At 38.7% G+C, this 15,405-nt stretch overlaps 1 protein-coding gene across 2 annotated transcripts in view; it reads left to right on the forward strand.

Annotated features, from left to right (window-relative positions):
• Window positions 1-15,405, forward strand: part of ESRP2 (epithelial splicing regulatory protein 2) — a 46,556-nt gene that overhangs the window by 24,480 nt on the left and 6,671 nt on the right. For both annotated transcript variants that reach the window (XM_074881917.1, XM_074881916.1), the window contains 8 exons: window positions 228-338; window positions 1,165-1,297; window positions 1,496-1,538; window positions 2,067-2,368; window positions 4,429-4,650; window positions 5,949-6,147; window positions 7,370-7,562; window positions 8,594-8,771. In XM_074881917.1, the coding sequence (XP_074738018.1) occupies window positions 228-338; window positions 1,165-1,297; window positions 1,496-1,538; window positions 2,067-2,368; window positions 4,429-4,650; window positions 5,949-6,147; window positions 7,370-7,562; window positions 8,594-8,771 (1,381 nt within the window). The remainder of the gene's footprint in view (window positions 1-227; window positions 339-1,164; window positions 1,298-1,495; window positions 1,539-2,066; window positions 2,369-4,428; window positions 4,651-5,948; window positions 6,148-7,369; window positions 7,563-8,593; window positions 8,772-15,405) is intronic.

The raw sequence follows: 15,405 nt of genomic DNA on the forward strand, positions 1-15,405 counted from the left end.
CTATGCAGTGACAACATAGTGCATTTTAGGTGTGGTGTATGTATATAAAAGGATTATTGCAGTTATTTTTCCTTTCTTTATTGAAATGAGTAACAGAATTAGAATACCCTCAACAGCAAATATACTTCTAATTTACAAGTTAAATTAGTTGCAAGCTGACATTTTTGTAAGGTAATGGAAAAACTAGATTTAAAGCTTACTTTGACTTTTTTTTTCTTTCTGAGCAGTAGTAAATCCGAAACAGTGGACAGTGAGACAGTAATACGTGCCAGAGGTTTGCCATGGCAGTCTTCGGACCAAGATATTGCTCGATTTTTCAAAGGACTCAACATTGCTAAGTAAGATAATAAGAATTTGTCTTGCTTTATCAGTTTGTCTTTAATAGCAAGTTTTTAAAATAGTTGTTCAACACACATCCCACACACCCCCCACTAGAGTCCTCATTTCTACTGTGTTTCCCCACCCAGGCCCCTTCCTACCCCATGGTCATGATAACTAAACCAGCCTTGGGTGTGCAAGAAAGAGTTTTGAAGTGTGTTAAGAAGAAAGGAGACTTAGCAATTGAAAACCAACATCTGTTCCTTTATTGCTAGTACCTAAAGGGAGAAACTCCTACTGCATTAATCAAGGCAGAATCCAAGGCATAATAGAAGCTTTAATTTTGTGCCAACTCTTCAGTATTGCTATACCTCGTAAACAGGCCAGATTGAGAAACCTCTAAGAGCTGCTCAGAAGAAATTTTCATATGACTGTGTGTACACCTCTGTGTATACTGGTGTGTATTTATATAGAGAGTGCGTTTAATTTAGCATACCTGTCACTTAATATATATTCCATATTCTCAACACTGAGAATTTTTTTTTTATTTAGTGGTATGAGGAAATTCAAATCTGCATCTCTGAGATGATAGGAAGGGCTTGCAAATTTACATCTGCATAGAACTTGAGAAAGCGGTGGACAGCACGAGATCCAAGATGTCGCTGAAGTGGATTCTGCAGTATAATTGTGTTACATTAAAGTGAAATTAAATTGTGGATAGTAGCAATTTCTTTTTCAGTCTGTAAACTAGGTTAAAGTCTGATTTCTCTAGTATTCTTACACAGTTGTTTATTAAATGGATTAAAGATTCAAACTAAGTTTATTTTTGTTGGTTTTACCTTCCAGAGGTGGCGTGGCTCTTTGTCTGAATGCTCAAGGAAGAAGAAACGGGGAGGCATTAGTTCGGTTTGTCAATTCTGAACAAAGAGATCTCGCGCTGGAAAGACATAAGCATCACATGGGTAGCAGATACATTGAGGTAAAATGTAGTGATTTGAAACAAATCTTTGGAGAGCAACCTGAATGTTTTAGACTACAGTTTTAAATGAGAACAAACTGCACTTCTGTTTTGCTCAAAGTACCGACACATACAGTTCTTTTACATGTGGAAGAGTGTGTGTGTTCTAGAATTGAATATTGTAATTTTCATATGTGGCTTTCTTTTTTTCTCTGTAAGGTTTACAAAGCAACTGGGGAAGAATTCTTAAAAATTGCAGGAGGTAAGTGATGCTGGAGTTCAGTGTAATTACTGAAGTTCATAGGAGAGTTGTAGTTAAGTTGGTTGGGTTTTTTTTTTTTTTTTTTTTTGGGCTGAGCACACAAATGGATAATACAGTAGCTTTTCCTGTTTTGCCTTCCAAGAATACTTGACCCTTCAAGTTCTGGTTTCATGTAGTTGAAGTTGAGCTATGAGCATTTGGGCTGTGATGTTCACAGGCAGGTATTGTTGTCTGGGAGGAAGATGAGCCGTTGCAGTGGAAGCATCTGTGTATCTTGTTATAAGTTCATGCTAATCTCATCTTTGTTCCAATTTCATTAAAACATGAAACCCTTTCAGGGTAAGGGAGTTTAACTTAAAAATGGATTACTGGGAGTTAGTAGTGTTTTGGGTCTTCTGCGGGTTTGTTGCTAGCTACTTACCTCCTGTGTTGATCCCTAATGCTTTGTTGCTCCTGTGTCCCATGGAATTGACTGACCAGCATGAGTGTATGTTGTTGGCTGACCATATGTTGTTTTCTTTCCACCAGGCACCTCCAATGAAGTGGCCCAGTTCTTATCTAAGGAGAATCAAGTTATCATCCGGATGAGAGGCCTTCCATTCACTGCTACTCAGGAGGATGTCTTGGGCTTCCTGGGGCCAGAGTGCCCAGTCACAGGAGGGAAAGAGGGACTTCTCTTTGTCAAGTACCCAGATGGCAGGCCCACAGGAGATGCATTTGTGTTATTTTCCTGTGAAGAATATGCACAGAATGCACTTAAAAAGCACAAAGAAATACTTGGAAAACGTTACATTGAACTCTTCAGGAGCACAGCAGCAGAAGTCCAACAGGTTGTAACTATTGGCTGAGACTCAAAACTTAACAGTTAAAACATTTCTTCTAACACTTGCACACAGTATGTTGTAGACAACCATGAAAGTCTATTATATCAAAGATGTCAAGTTCTAGAAAGGGCATTATGTGCTTCCTGATTGTCATGGAAAATTGCACAGCATTGTTTTTTGGTTTTTACTGTGGCTGTTTGTTTGGGGTTTTTTTAACATCCCTCAGATTGTAAAGTAAAAATCATTGGATAGTTTTTTTCTACTTAAAGGCTTAATGAAATTGCAAAAATAATTTTAAAAATACACTAGATTGATAGTATTGTAGTAACGTTTCTTGAAAATCTGCAGTGTTGTCTTTAAATTCTGGTCTCCATGTACAGAATTTCTAACATTAAATCCAAGTCTGGATGCAGTAAAACAGATTTTCCTACAACTGCTTTATTGGAAAGTAAGAATTACCAGGATGTATCTGATTTTTGGTGAAACAACATGAAATGTCTGTTTTCCTAAGATAATGTTTCACTTTTTTCTCCCTGTCCTTCACCAGTTCCTATTATCTTCTTAAATTGGTAAAACCATTTAATTTTGACACTAGCAACTCAAGCCTGTGAAAAACATCACATACTGCATTTTTTTTTTCCTGCCTGACACAAAATATTTCTAGACTGATAATGTCAAAAGGAACCATTATAATATTTGATCTGGTCTGTGCATAACTGCTGGCTATAAAAACTTAATACAGTTACTGTTTCAATGTATGTGACAGGAGAAGTCTTCTACATAGAAGGGATGGGGCAAGGGAAAGACTATCCATACTTGTAGACCTGCCATTTACCCATAGTACTGTGATATGGTGATTAGAAGAGCCATGAATCTGATATATAAGTTGTGAAGACTAAGTGAAATGGCATGGTGAGATTTATTCCCCCCTCCCCACCCCCCCCCCCACCCCCTTAGTTCTGCTCCCTAGAGAGAATGAAGCTATGACCTCTAAGAGCAAAACCACTCTGTCACAGTGACCAAGTCTTTGCTTTCATTTTTGTTAGGGAAACCTAGATAAAACGCACTTGTCCGTCCTTCTTCCTCTATGACAGCTGCCTAGGGTGACACCCTAATTTTTTTGCTGCTTGAGCAAGAGATGATTTTTTTAGGGACTTACAGGCTCCTTGTTTGAGTAAAGTCAGCTCTCATCTACTTGGTGTTAATACAAAGTAATTACAAACTCTATACCCAACTGAGGGAGAAGATTTCTGACCTGAAAGGTGCTACAAGTAGATTCCTGAAAAAAAGGCATGTGTTGAAACAAACTCTAGAGGTTGAAACATTATTGACAAAACTAAACCTTTGTAACCTCTCTTTTGGTACCTCTTTCAGTGGAATGTGTTTCTTTGTTTCTGATAATCATTGTTAAATGTGTTTTTTCAGCAGTAGGCCCCAACAGCAAGTTGCGTTCCCTTTGTCATTTAGAAGGAGTCAAGAAAAAATAAAACGTTGAGATCAAGGTCCCCTATAGTTGTTACCTTTTTTGTTTTGTTTTTTTCTTCTTCCAGAAAATCTGTACTTGGAGATGAGCACTCAGGTTAAAACAGAAACACCTTCACTTAATCAATCAGGTTTTATGAAGGAATTAGAGCTGGTGTTTTTACTTACTAGTTATTTCAGGTCTTAGTTCTTTTAAAATGGCTGTCTTTAATTTACCCTAATTTAAGTAAGAACTGTATGTGACAATGTAGGTTTATTAGCACAAATGTGGTTTTCAAAAGTTCCTTTTTGGGATATTCTAAAATGAACTGTAATCTGCTTTTAACTTTTTTATAACGAGAATAGAAAGGTCTGTTATTAGGGTCTAGCAAACTAAATTTGTAATACCTCCTCTTTCCCCTTCTGAGCTTGAAACTCTCAAATGCCTAACAGGAACTATCTGCAATCCTTTGGTTTAAGAAGGTATTTTTCTCTGATGTTGGAAGTGGATTTATTTAAATGTGTGAAAATAGTATTGTGAGAATTGATTTGTGCTCAAATAGATGATGTGTAAATCTCTTATCAGTGTGGTTTTTTGCCAACAGGTACTTAATCGATATATGTCAACACCCCTTATTCCCACTCTCCCAACTCCCATCATTCCTGTCATACCCCCACCATATACCATTGCCACGGGAAGCATACGTGACTGTGTCCGGCTCAGAGGTCTTCCTTACACTGCTGGCATTGATGACATCCTGGAATTTATGGGAGACGCCACAGCTGATATCAAGCCCCATGGAGTTCACATGGTCCTTAATCAACAGGTAGCAGCATTTTCCACAGGAGGGCTAACTGTCCAGTGATTGAACAGGGTTAGAAGTCAGGGTAGCTTACCTGTTCTTGGCTGTGCTTTAGGCCTTCTATAACCTTGAGAAGATGCTATGTTCTGTTTGCCTGTCTTTCCCTTCCTTCCTTCTTTTCATTTCTCCTCCACTTTTACGTACACACTTGCTTTTGTTTCTATACATGTGTACATAAGACTGGGGAGGATGAAGCTTCTTCTTTTAATGATAGCTTTATCCTGGAGACTGTCTTAAATAGTTCCTTGCGTTGCAGTCACATGCTGGAAACACACAACATAGAAATGTCTCATGTTAGATGGCATAGCTGCTCTGTCAGCTTCAGGGTTTCTGCTCAATGGTAGCTGTGTTGTTTGAGTAGTGTGTGTGGGAAAAATTAGGTTTTCTAACTTGACTGGAGACTTCTCAGGCTTTAACGGAAGTTGATAATTAAAAATTGTGTTTTGGCTATATTTTGATGACATAATCATAGGGATATTTTTTCCCTGTTGTCTTGTGTTAAACTATTAGCCACAGAATTACTGAGAGAAGAAAACAAATAAGAGATCTACTATATTTGTCTTGCTTTTTTGTTAAGAAAGTTTTTTTAATATTTTATACATACAGCAATGTCTGTCAGGTTGAAGAAAATCAGACCTGGAAATCAATTTTTAATGTAGCTATGGACTTTACTAAAGCATGTCTGAAGCTTTTTACTGTTGTACTATTACCTAAAAAGTAGTTACAGGGAAGGCAAAGCCAGACTCTTCCTAGAGCTTCACAACAAAAGAATAAGAGACAGTGTTAATAAATTGCATCAAGGAAAATTCCAATTGGGTGAAAAGGAAAAGAAAAAAAAAAAGTCACAATGAGAAATTAGTTAAGCACCCAGACAGGTTCCCAGAGATGCTGTGGAATCTCCACCCCTGGACATACCTACATTTCAAGTGGAAAAGGCCATGAGTGGCCTGATGTAACTTGAAAATTAGCCCTGCTTTGAACAGTGTTTGGATTAGAGGCCTCCAAAATTTGCTTCTATGCTAAATTATTCTCTCTTTCTTTCTACAGAAAGTGGAAGTAGTGTTGTGTTAACCGGGCGCTGGTTACACGAGTCTTGCCTTTCTGCTTCTAAAAATAGTTGTCGAATTACTAGTCACTGGTGCCAGATGAGGAAGAACAATACAGAGTTTCAATAGACATTTGATCTTAGTACTTTCTGCATTTCTTGTGCTCTGGGTGTTTTAATAACAGATTGATTTGATTATTTCCCCCCCCTCCCCTAGGGACGACCATCAGGTGATGCTTTTATCCAAATGAAATCTGCTGACAAAGCCTTTATGGTGGCTCAAAAATGTCACAAAAAAATGATGAAGGACCGTTATGTGGAAGTATTCCAGTGTTCAGGAGAGGAGATGAACTTTGTTTTAATGGGTGGCACTTTAAATCGTAGTGGCTTATCCCCACCGCCATGTAAGTTACCATGTAAGTCTCCAATTCTTCTGCTCTCTGCTGCTAAAGGCTGATATGTGGTAGGTGCTGAAGCTTTGTGGCCTTTCACCTTTTGACTTGGGTTTTGCCATGATCAATAATCATCCATCTGTATACATGCTGAGATTGGAATTGTTCCCCTTGGGCAATAATGGGACTGATCAGAGGCATTTTTATTGTGTTTTCGGTGGTGAGTAGAGGGCAGCAAGGCCTTGCCAGTGAAATTGTTGCACACTTTGCTTTTTATGGGTGTACTGTTCTTCTGAGCTCTGCGGTAGACTTGCCTGTAGTGAAACCTACTTGGAATTAGAGGGATTTTTAAAAGGGGGAGAAATTCTGTGTTCTAGCTGCCAATGAGTGCTCTTGCTATCTTGCCTTAGAGCATTGAGAAGGTACTCTATGGGCTTGTATTTGAAGGAAAACTCTGGGATGATATGATAACAGACCATAGAGTGGTGAAGTTGGATGGATTTTTTTATTTATTTGTTTTATTGAAGATTACCATGAACCTTATTGTGGAACTATAATGGAACTTTACTGTACCATTCTAATTAGTCTCACTATCAAATCACAAAGCAGATACCAATGTGTAATTGCAAAATAATAAAAAGCTGCCAAATATAGTATATAAAAACAATTTGACTGCACACCAAGCCAAGCTTAATGTTCCTATACAAATCAGGTATTTGTTCATCAAAATGCATCAGACTAGTGATTTAGTAGGGTATTCTTTTTTCCATTTGCTATATCCTAAAAACACTTTTTGAAGTTGCAGGAGGCTTATACATGAAGACTCATGGTCAGCAGTTGTGGATGCCCATGTGTAGCTAATATTATGGTATTTGTCCCACAGAGTACAACTTCTGTTAGAAAGAACAAAGGGTGTGTTGGTGTGCACGCCTGCTTTCTCTATGCACATGGCTTTATGCTTTCTTTGAATAACTCTGAAGTTCCCTACTTTCCATTTACATATGGACAAGGCTGCTCAGCTCTAAGAGTTGTGAACTGTTAAGAATTGCTCATTTCAAATCCCCAGTTGTCATTCATGGTGATGTAGCAGGGGTCTCCAGGGGAGAGGCTAGAGAGCAGTCTTTGCACAAGTCTTCATTAATCATGCCCAGATGGTATTAATCACATTGGGATGAATAATTCCTTTCCTATAGCAGAGATCTCCATTCTGATTGTTTTTTGTTGCTGTGTCTCGGTTCGTTTTTAGGTCTTTCTCCACCAGCTTATGCTGCTTTCCAAACAGCAGCTGTGATCCCAGCAGAGGCAGCGCTTTACCAGCCACAAGCCCTCCTGCCAACCACCAGGACTCCCCAGGCCTCTGCGGCTGCTCCTCCAACTGTCACCTACTACCCAGCTCAGGCAGCTCAGCTTTATATGAATTACACAGCTTACTATCCCAGGTAAGCCCTAGGCTTAGCTGCTTCTTTTGACACTTCATCTCAGTGGAGCAGGCAACTGTGTGGTCACCTGTGAACAGCTCTTAAATTTGTACTTCTGGTGTAGATAATCCTGGGAACTTGATGTTCATCAGCAGAGGCAGTAGCCATTTTAACTGATTCTTTGTGGCCTTGTAATGAAGTTTGGCTTTGCTGTAGGTTCGCTGTAGGTTCTGTGTGAATCTCATGGTAATGTTGGTCTAATATTTAACAGTGTTTTTGGCACTGGGGCAATGTCATCAAGGCAGTTCTGTTTCTTGTCCAGGTAAGGAGCTGTGTCAATACATGCCTCTACCCTCATCCCTTAGTTTGTTCTTGTACTTACAAGACTTTCCATACTGAAAGACTCATCATCAGTGTGTAATAAGTTTGATTTCCTATATCAGAGAGACCAAAGGACGCTTTACGTGTGTAAGCAAACCAGAAGATCTCCACCTTTTCCCTTCCCATAGATGGTATCAACATGGCTCACTGATACTTGGGTCCATGAGAAATAGCTTGTTCATTGATAGTTCCTAGGCTTGTGACACTTACTAGCCTGAGTATCTTGTAAGTTGCTAGCCAGGCCCTGACCAGAGATGCTACTTTACTCACTGTTTTGTGGTTCAGAAGTACCAAATTTTGGTCCTTCCCTGCTTTTCATACTACGATCCCACCCCTCCCCTTTTTTTCTTTATGGTTTTATTAACAATCTTAGAACAATTCATCTGCAGCTACTGTTTTTCTCCTCTCCTGTAAAGTAACAAATGCCACTCTTTATGTCTTCAATTACAAATGTTTAGTTATTTTCCTTTCCCGCCCTTCTTTAGAAATAAATTATCAGATGCTGAAGAGATGAAGAAGGTCCACAAAGCAGTCTACATCAGGGCCGCTTGCTTTTCTGTGGTTTTTGGGCTTACTCTCAAATCTAAATTTTCAGTTTCATCTCTGCCTATTCTGAGTACTAAAACCAGTTACTGGTTTTCATAACAATTTTGCCCCTCTTTCTCTTTCAGTCCTCCAGTATCCCCTACCACGGTGGGGTATATTGCAGCTCCTCCAGGAGCTGTAGCCGCTGCTGCCACTGCCACCCACACTCCGATTCTGCCCCAGCCTGGAGCATTAGTCCGTATGCAGGGCTTGCCGTACAGCACAGGAATGAAGGAGATACTCAGTTTCTTCCAGGGGTACCAGGTTAGTATGCAGTCCCTTTCCTTGATATTATATTTGGACCTCCAAGTAATGATCACTGGGGATCAAACTGAGCAAGTGAGCACTTTTGGAAACTGCTGATCACTGTGCAAGCTCCATGTTGTATATTTAACTGGCAGATCAAAGTGTAATAGACAATTTGCCTAATTTCTCATATAATAAACATATCCTAATTTGAATGCAGTGATTTAGTGTCTAGGGTTAGGGTTTGACATGGGGCTATGAAGGGGCCGCCAGAGAAGCGTGAGGGCTGCCAAAGGCTTTCAGTCCTGGCCGCTTTTTGGTGGGAGCCCTAGGTAGGGTCAGTGTTTGACCTTCAAGACTTAAGTGTTAAAGTTGGCTGAGAGCAAATTTCTAGTACAAAAGGCTGTGACCTAGGTGTGATGACTTGCTTGCAAATGGAGAGACTTGCTTGCAAAAGAAAAGAAACAGATGCCTCCGTCAGACACCCTTTCAAGGACTAATTATTTCGGTTACAGGCAGGAACATTCTTCATGGAAACTGCATTACATTGCAACCTAAAGGAAAACTATTTTCCAAACTATTTTATACTGATAACAAATATTCAACGTGTTAGAGGTAACTTCTGTACTGATTCAATGCTCTTATCAGTGAGCAAACAGAAACTTATCTTCTTGAGGAACATTTTTTTAAAAAATGGCACCATGTACAAATGCTTTTTTCTAGCAGCACTTGAATTCGTGGAATGGGTCTTTCCATGTCTTCTGCCTTTAATCTCAGAGGATGTTGTATTTATATCCATGTTTTTCATCACATGTTTGCTAAAAGGAAAGAGAATTGAATATGGTATATTCTGGTGAGTATTTAGTTTCTGCAGATAACGGCACTTACACAAATACCAAGTCTGCCCTTTTGGTCCTACTCGGAAGTCCTGACTTAAAATCCTCTTTGTGGATCTCAAACCACTATTTCAAGTGATATGTGTGAAAAGAAAACAATTTTTGCACGTTTGTCCTTCAAAATTATGTCAGTTGGATAGCAGTGGTATTGCTAAAGGGTAAGATGCAGATTTTAATGCATAGCAGCAGTTAATACAGAACATTCAGGCATGGTATGTTTTCTTTTTTTTTTCTTTAAGATTCTTAAAGGATAGTGGGCTTTATAGAGCCAGATGTCTGCTATGTAAACAAATGTAGACTGAGAACGGATGTTTAAATGTCTTATGTTCCAAGTGTTAATTATTTGGAAGATACAGTGCTCTCTACCTGTTGTGGCTTCTTTTCAAATGTTACATTCATGTTTGAATGTTTCACATACTTCATTTGTCAGTGGAAAAATATGAAGGTTAGCTTATTAAAAGTGTGACGAATTTTGACAAACATTCAAAAGAAACTAAATGTCATTGTATTTTAGGACTTTTTTTTCAACAGATATTTCCAGACTTCAAACCAAATTCAGTTACCTGTGGCTTTTATGATTTCCAGATAAACAGTAGTAATCATTCATCTGTCACTTAGCCATTGATACTTGACTCCCCCCCCCCCCCCCCCCCCCCCCCCCCCCCGATTGGGGGTTTTGGTGGATCAATGGTGGGTGTATTAAAACCTTAAGTGAGGAAGCCTATTTTCTAAATTGAAATTCAGCTAGAAGTGTAAGTGCACCATTGTGACCTGAACCTGTCTGTGCATGGAACAGGTCAGTGAGAATATCTAGTAGCTCTGTCTTCCACTAAATCTTCAGTTTAGTGAATCTGGTCTTTGGGTCTAGTGCTGAATTTGCCCTTTTCCTTGTTTCTACCCTTGGAGAGCAGTTCATAGTGTTTGTATTGCACAATTAAATGTTTCAAATGAATAGAAATTTTGCCACAAGGTGAAAAGTATGCTCTTTTTCTGCGACCTCCTGTCATCATTAGTTACTGTTATTAAATTGGTCACCTCTTTGATTTCTTTAGAAGGTGTTGTCCAATGAAATCGGGTTCAATATCTTGTAAAGGAGCCAAGGAATTATTTTGAGTTGTTCTTGGAATCCCACATGTGGTAATGCTAGTTTTATACTTGCTCATTCCTTTAGGGGGAAAAAAGAGGTGGTAACTTACTGTATTGGGACAATATTATGTCACTGGAGCAATAACTAATCTTTTTTCTTTTTTTCCTCCCCTTTCCTCTCTCCTACTTTATTTTTTTTCATTTTCTGCCGCTGCCCAAGGATTTATTGCACGATGCTTCTGCTCGTTTATAAAGTGAGCCCCTAATAATTGTCAGTGGTTTGGGCATGGTTTTAATCTCTATAACTATTTGATGTTGGTATTCAATGGGCTTCAATGTTGGTATTCTGGGAACCAGATCGGAGATGCTGAGATTGAAGGGTGATTTTTGTCTTTGTATGTCCTTGTCTGAAAGGAACAGGTTTTAAAGTTTTAGTTGTTGCTTTACTCTCTTCTGTTTTCTTCTTCAGTCTTCATGGGCTCTGTATATTGCATGTATGCACATGTTGCTGCTTAAGTGAAAGCACCTTTCATACCAGACCTGCCTCTTAAGAGATAGACTTTGCTTATCATGGGCTTCAACAAGCTGGTCTCAACATCAGTACATGCTTCGGATAATAAATAATGTAAAAATCTGTAGATCAGCTTTTTAATTTTAATTTAATTTTATCAGCGCTAGCCTCTTGTTTAGTGGTTTGGTAGCTTGACTGCTTCTTGTAGTTCTGCTTTCTTGTTGTTGAAAATTCTTTCCAGCTTGCACGTGTTTAATGTATCTTGCATTAAACAACCTTGAAAAACCTGTGAAGAATTTTGATAGTACATCTTGGAGACGGTAATTTTCCCCATCACCTTTCTGTGTAATAGTATAGTGTACTGTAATCTTCAAAGAACTAATATTAGCACTCTCTGATTCAGTAATTCATGTTCAACTGCTTTTTAGTTGTACTGTAATGTAACAGGGCCATCGATTTGACTCCAATCATATACTGGATGCATAGCTAAAGGATACTTAAAACAAGAAGAACAACAAAAATCAAAACAACCAAAACCATAACAATAGAAGACCCCACCATACAATTCAGATAGGACAAGGGGATGACAGTAGTTACTCTGACAGGTGCTAAAGCAGGTGTTTGGGCATTACGTTGCAGTAAGGGATCTATGGATGTTTACAGGAAACTTTCCTTATAATTTGAAAAATATGTGATTGTGAAGAGACCCTTCTAGAATTAAGAAAAATAATTAGTATTTCAGATCCTATAGGGAATATTTGAGGAAGAAGTGGTGCAAAACTAGTAATTACATGCAACAGACAGAGTGTTACTTTAGGCCATCGCTACAGGTTGTAGAAGCAGTGAGAGAAATCAAGTAAACAAGGAACAGATTTAGTAGTTGAGTGATGGAGTTACATGAAGTTGTTTGTGCATACGAGAACAAAATTTTTCACTAAAAAGTATATTTCATTATTTACTGGTTAAATCCTCTACGGATTTCACTCTTTAACCACTAAATGAATCAATGAGAAATATTTCTAGTGTCCAAATAATGACCACTTTTTTTTTTTTTTTTTTTTTTGCTGCTTATGAGAATGCAGGGTTATTGCTAACATTGACAGAGTTGGTATTCTGGTAAGAATTAGGTTTATGTACAAGTAGATGCAATTTAACTGTGCCTATGGTTTTAGCTGACCAAAAGCTAGTTTACAACTGTTTTCTTATTTAGGAATCAGCATGCATTTAGCAGTAGCTGCCCAGTTTCTTAGAGGTTGGCATGAATGTAAAGTGAATTCATGTCTGCCTGAAAAAGACTGTGTGGATTAGTTCTTGGAAAGCAGACTTGCTATTTAGGTGTATGTTTCATTGAGGACTAGTAAAAAAATAAACTAGAAGACAACCAAGATTTAGGGGCTGTGATTACCACCTGAGCTTTATTTAAAGCCTCCTGAATTTGCTGAAAAGAGCTAGGATGGAAACGTAGGAACTTCTTTGTGTGCATCTCTTAAGCTTCTCCTACATAAAAACAAATAGTATTCTTTAAACCTGTGCTGGTCTTAGGTGCCCTTTATCTGCAGCTGAAAAGAGCTTTTGCAGTATATTAATCCTTCAAGTCTTCAGAGACCCAGAATTCAAGGCTCATTGTTGGGGGGGGAGGAGGGTGGCTTATGCTTAAAACAGTAGTAAGGAAGTGAGGGGAAGTGGATGGATGGCTAAATTCCAAGGGCATTAACAACATTTCTCTCTTGTATCAGGACAGCGGGCTTCATTGTTACTGACTTTTTAGGGATTAGGTTTTTTCTCTGAAATGCATGCTTGAACAAAGAAGTATTCTCTATTTCCTATGGGTTTCTTTTGAAATCTGACACTTTGTAGTCTGAGAGGGATACCCCCTCATCTGTGTGCCTGTTCTAGGCATAGCACCTTCTGATTAGGGAAGGGAGAGAGGATCTGGTAGAGGAAGAATTCCCACTTACTGGTATTTAAAGTAATCTGGCAATATAGACATTATTATATGCTCACCCCCATGCACTTGGAATAGAGTATGCTGTTTGTTTTGCTTTATTCCTAAACTTATCTTCCACCTGGAAATGTTGCCTGTGTGGAGAAAGCATCTGTGAGACTGAGTCTAGTAAATTAGTAGTTACTGTTTCTGTCTGTTGCCTCCCATGCTTGAAGCAAGAGACTAAGTGGCACCATCTTCAAACTGTGTTTTTGAGAACAGGTATTACATGTTTCACTATCTGTTCCACAGAGCATTCAGGTGGTTGCCAGTGCTTGTATCGGCACTCTTCAGGTACAGTTGATAGACTTTAGTGACAAAGCCAGTTTAGGGTATTTCTCCGGACTCTTGTGCCGAAGGTTGTAGTTACCTAGTCATCAAATCTGATTTGTTCCAGACTTACTGTTTCTAGACTTTTTTCCAAAGTCCGAGAGCTGGATTTCTTCCCTTCGGGAACTGTTCTGTGGTAGAGTTTATGAGTAGTTTAGGCTAGAATTGGAGCTGCAATCATGAAGTGGCCATTTTGCCTGTGATGTTTTTCTCTTCTTTCATTTCCCCTGCTTTTTTTTCTTTTCCCCAGTTGGGGCATGTCTAAATATACTTTCCAATTTTAATTTTGCTTTTAGTAAGGGATTTTTTTTTTTTCCTCTGGATTGCTTTGCATATGCTGTTTTTAGACTGATCTTTGAATGTCCACTGTAGGAACTGCAAAAATGAAATGGAAATCAATGTCTCACTGGTTAGTGACCTGGTTAAATCTGTGCACAGTCTGTGAGGGGACAAGAACAGTCCCATATTCCCCTCAACATAGCAGGTATTTCTGAAAGAAATAAAATAGCTTGAAGGAAAAAAAAAAAACCAAAAAACAAAAACATGTACAAGGAGAGAGTGTAGTATGTTAACTCTATTAACCAGTCTGTCTCTGATTCCTATCTTAAAAAACTTTGCACTGTAATAAGCATAGCAGATAGTCTGTCTGGAGGTAATTGTTGGTCAGAAATGGTCATATCCTTTAGGAGAGAGGAATTAGTGTTATTTAATATACGTCTGTCATTTATAATCTATTGTATTATGTTATTTAATATTATAATAAGAGTTATTTAATATACATGAGTTGAAATATCTCTACCATTTCAAATGTTAATACCTAGAAAGGTAAACTGCTGATTCTGTAAAGAAGCAACATGTCCTTCAGGAAACATCATTTTGCCATTATTGACAGAAGTCCCCACTGTCACAGGGGAGATAACGAGAAGAATGTAGGGAACAGAAAACACCATTCTTCACTATTCAGTGCAATCTCTGTTCCAGTCAGCTGTGGTTTTTTTCCCAATATATATGCATATTCTTCCTGCCCTCCTGCAGCCTGCTGTAGAGCTAATCATAGACCCCAGAATCTTCTTTAGTAACCACTTGCAAAGGTTCTGTTTTGCTTCCTTCTCCTAGGTTATGTTCTAAATGCAAACCTTATCCCATATCTAGTTTCCATATTTAGTTTCCACTCTTCTTGATCCTAGCTCCCACCTCTGATCACTGGAAGTAGTCAGTATAGCCGCAGAGCATGTGCTTAACGTCTGAGGCTGACTTTTCTAATGGAGCTCTTCATTTAATGATGGTATTCTGTGCGATCTTCCTTACTAGATAGACTAAGCTAGACTTTATGATGGCTGCTTCACGGGGAAAAGAGAAATTGTTTTATTGTCTGAATTCTTTCCTGCATTCTCCTTCAGTCATTCTAGGAAATAGGACTCCCCTGTTCATCGCCTATGAGCATGTGAGAGTATCCAAATTAATAGGGTGAGATGAAGAAAAACTTTAATAGAGATTGTGTTTCATAGATAAGTAATGGCTTAAAAAGCAAGATTTGCTATTGCATCATTCCAGTAAGCCCTGGGTGAGAAAGAATCACAGAATCTTTTAGGTTGGAAGGCAAGTCCAACCCCCCAAGATTTGTGAGCTCAAAGGGAGGAGGGAACAAGGCAGCAGCTCTGAGGAAAGAGGCTGTGTTTCAGTTCAGGGAAGGGTGGGAATGAGATGATAGTGGGGTAAGAGGCTGGTAGTGGAGGCACTAACAGTGTGGTCTGCTTTTAATTTTATTTCACTTAAATTTAAGCGGAACTATTGCAGTGTTTGGTAACTTTTTACTAGTTATTTGTTTGTTAAGTGTAGGTATTT

The sequence above is a fragment of the Strix uralensis genome, chromosome 12, assembly GCF_047716275.1.
Source record: "Strix uralensis isolate ZFMK-TIS-50842 chromosome 12, bStrUra1, whole genome shotgun sequence".
Taxonomy (NCBI): domain Eukaryota; kingdom Metazoa; phylum Chordata; class Aves; order Strigiformes; family Strigidae; genus Strix; species Strix uralensis.